Source organism: Clupea harengus, chromosome 16, assembly GCF_900700415.2.
Source record: "Clupea harengus chromosome 16, Ch_v2.0.2, whole genome shotgun sequence".
Taxonomy (NCBI): Eukaryota; Metazoa; Chordata; class Actinopteri; order Clupeiformes; family Clupeidae; genus Clupea; species Clupea harengus.
Window position 1 is genome coordinate 24,195,577 of NC_045167.1, and position 2,500 is coordinate 24,198,076.

Sequence of the window (2,500 nt, forward strand, 5' to 3'; positions counted from 1 at the left end):
ATTTCAAACTGAGAGATATTCGTCACCACATGACTTGCGGCACAAGGTTGGTGTTGTTGTCGTTGTTGTTGATGTATTTGTCTCTTTTGGAGGTAAGAGTTGCAATGACAAGGAGAGAAAAGCACCTGTCTGTTCCTAGTTGAAAGATGTCAGCTTATCTGTCCATCTGTGGCTGAGATCAGCAGGAGCCATCTACTGAGAGTCCTGTCACATGACAGTTTGACCTGAGAGTCTGGTTAAGCGCTGCTACTATCTGACCTGTTTTTCTCTGTAAACATCCAGCTTTGTTCTCTTTTTAGCTGGTGAAGGTTCCAACCAAAACACAAAAGATGATAATAAAAAAAAAAAAAACTAGAAATTAAAAGCACATAGACAAAAATTTGGGTTACCACAATTTGCACGGTTATCAAAATGACCTCACCTAGACTTTTAGCCTATTGGACAGTTACTGTCTCTAACCATGTGACCTGGCATGCCCTAACAGAACCTATCCTGCAGTAAGCACCAGTAAGGCCCATGCCAAATAGTGTGTTGAGAAGAGAGTGTGTTCAGATGAGAGTGTGTTTAATGTGTTGAGATGAGAGTGTGTTGAGATGAGAGTGTGTTTAGTGTGTTGAGATGAGAGTGTGTTGAGATGAGAGTGTGTATCCTGCAGTAAACACCAGTTAGACCCATGCCAAATAGTGTGTTGAGATGAGAGTGTGTTTTAGTAAACACCAGTAAGACCCATGCCAAATAGTGTGTTGAGATGAGAGTGTGTTTAATGTGTTGAGATACCATATAGTAAATCAGTAAACCATATAGAGAGAGACATGTTGTTGAGATGTGAGTGTAGTTCTCAGTCTCACCCTGTAGACGTCCAGGTTCTTGCCCGTGAAGGTGATGGGCGTCTTGATGCCCACGGGGATGAGCAGGGGCAGGGGGTTCTCAAACTGAGGGCAGCTCTCCCCCTGTGGACGACACTGATTAGTCCCATACAGGAGCGCACATAGGGGCATATAGGGGGCACATGGGCATATAATAATAATAATAATAATAAAATGTAATTTATATAGCACCCTTTCATGCAAAAGAATGCAGCTCAAAGTGCTTTAATAGGGGCACAGAGGGGGCACATAAGGACACATAGGGGGCATATAAGGACACATATAAGGACATATAAGGACACATATAAGGACACATATAAGGACACATATAAGGACACATATAGGACACATAAGGACACATAAGGACATATAGGGGGCATATAAGGACACACAGGAGGACACATAGGGGGCATATAAGGACACATATAGGGGGCATATAGGGGCACACGAGCAAAGCAACGAGCAATGAGCAGAGTCTGTCAGCCATCGTATGGAGTGTGGGAGCATTGAGCCGTCCGTCATGTATGAACTTAAGCCATCGTGTGGAGTGAGGGAGCATTGCGCTGACCCACCCGGGTGTTTGCCCTTAGGGTCTTGCTTGTGGTACTGAATTAGCAAAATGATTTTGCTAAATTATGAAATTAGCTTTAGCCGGACTGTGCTCTATGCCAGTTGCTTTGCTCAGTTGCAAGTTGCCCGTCGAAGGTCAGATCAGAGCCAGATTAGGGCCAGATCAGGGCCAGATCAGGGTCAGATCAGAGCCAGATCAGGGCCAGATCAGGGCCAGATCAGGGCCAGATCAGAGCCAGATCAGGGCCAGATCAATGTCAGACTCAAACCCAGGCCAGCACTACCTGCTTTAGGGGGGAGGATGGAAACTTGGCAGTGCGTGAAAAGGGGGACTAACGATCCACCAAACATAACAAAACAAACCCAGACAGGAGAAAGAACTATGAAATTTTAAAGTTTCACAGCTATAGAGGGAAGAAAAAATATAATTTTTGGTTGCTCTCCCAGTTCAGATTCTTGCTGCTATGCAGCTTTGTTTACCCAGGATAAGGGAATACTTGCACAGGAGTTCTTAGAACACTGCAAAGCTTCTTTCTGAAGCCAAAGGAACATTCCGGGATTCATTCCTTAGTGGGATATTCTGTCCACCCAGTAAACTCGTTTTCAGCAAAGCTATGTATTCAGCAAGTAGCGCTACTGATTGATTCAGATGATGCCAGGGGGCTCAGATTGAAAGCTCTTTTCAGTCTGATTAAACTAAATCATTATTCCACTTTATTGCCAGTGTGAAGAGTGAGTCAGTGAAATTATTCTATTCTATAGTATTGTCTGTCAACTCCATCTAGCCAGGACCGTCCTTCACAGAGACTCTCACCTGCTGGTGTTTGATGACGTGAGCGCCCCCATCAGTGTCAGTGCTGTCACTGCAGGTGTGGTCCATGGTGTTCCACTGGCAACCCCACTGACTGGTCACACACGCCATGCACCTGAGGAACAGCCAATCAGAGAGGAGTCAGAGACAGGAGCTAAATGAAAAGGTAGGAGACAATGTTACATCAAATACTAAAACCAATCACAGACCACTCCTAAACAAGTGCAGCCAATCACAGACCACTCCTAAACAG

General features: G+C 44.8%; 1 protein-coding gene across 3 annotated transcripts in view; it reads right to left on the minus strand.

Annotated features, from left to right (window-relative positions):
- The window catches only part of plxnb2a.1 (plexin b2a, tandem duplicate 1), a 161,666-nt gene that overhangs the window by 39,010 nt on the left and 120,156 nt on the right, over nt 1-2,500 (minus strand). For all 3 annotated transcript variants that reach the window (XM_031583282.2, XM_031583284.2, XM_031583283.2), the window contains 2 exons: nt 2,251-2,362; nt 849-950 (listed from right to left, as the gene is read on the minus strand). In XM_031583282.2, the coding sequence (XP_031439142.1) occupies nt 849-950; nt 2,251-2,362 (214 nt within the window). The remainder of the gene's footprint in view (nt 1-848; nt 951-2,250; nt 2,363-2,500) is intronic.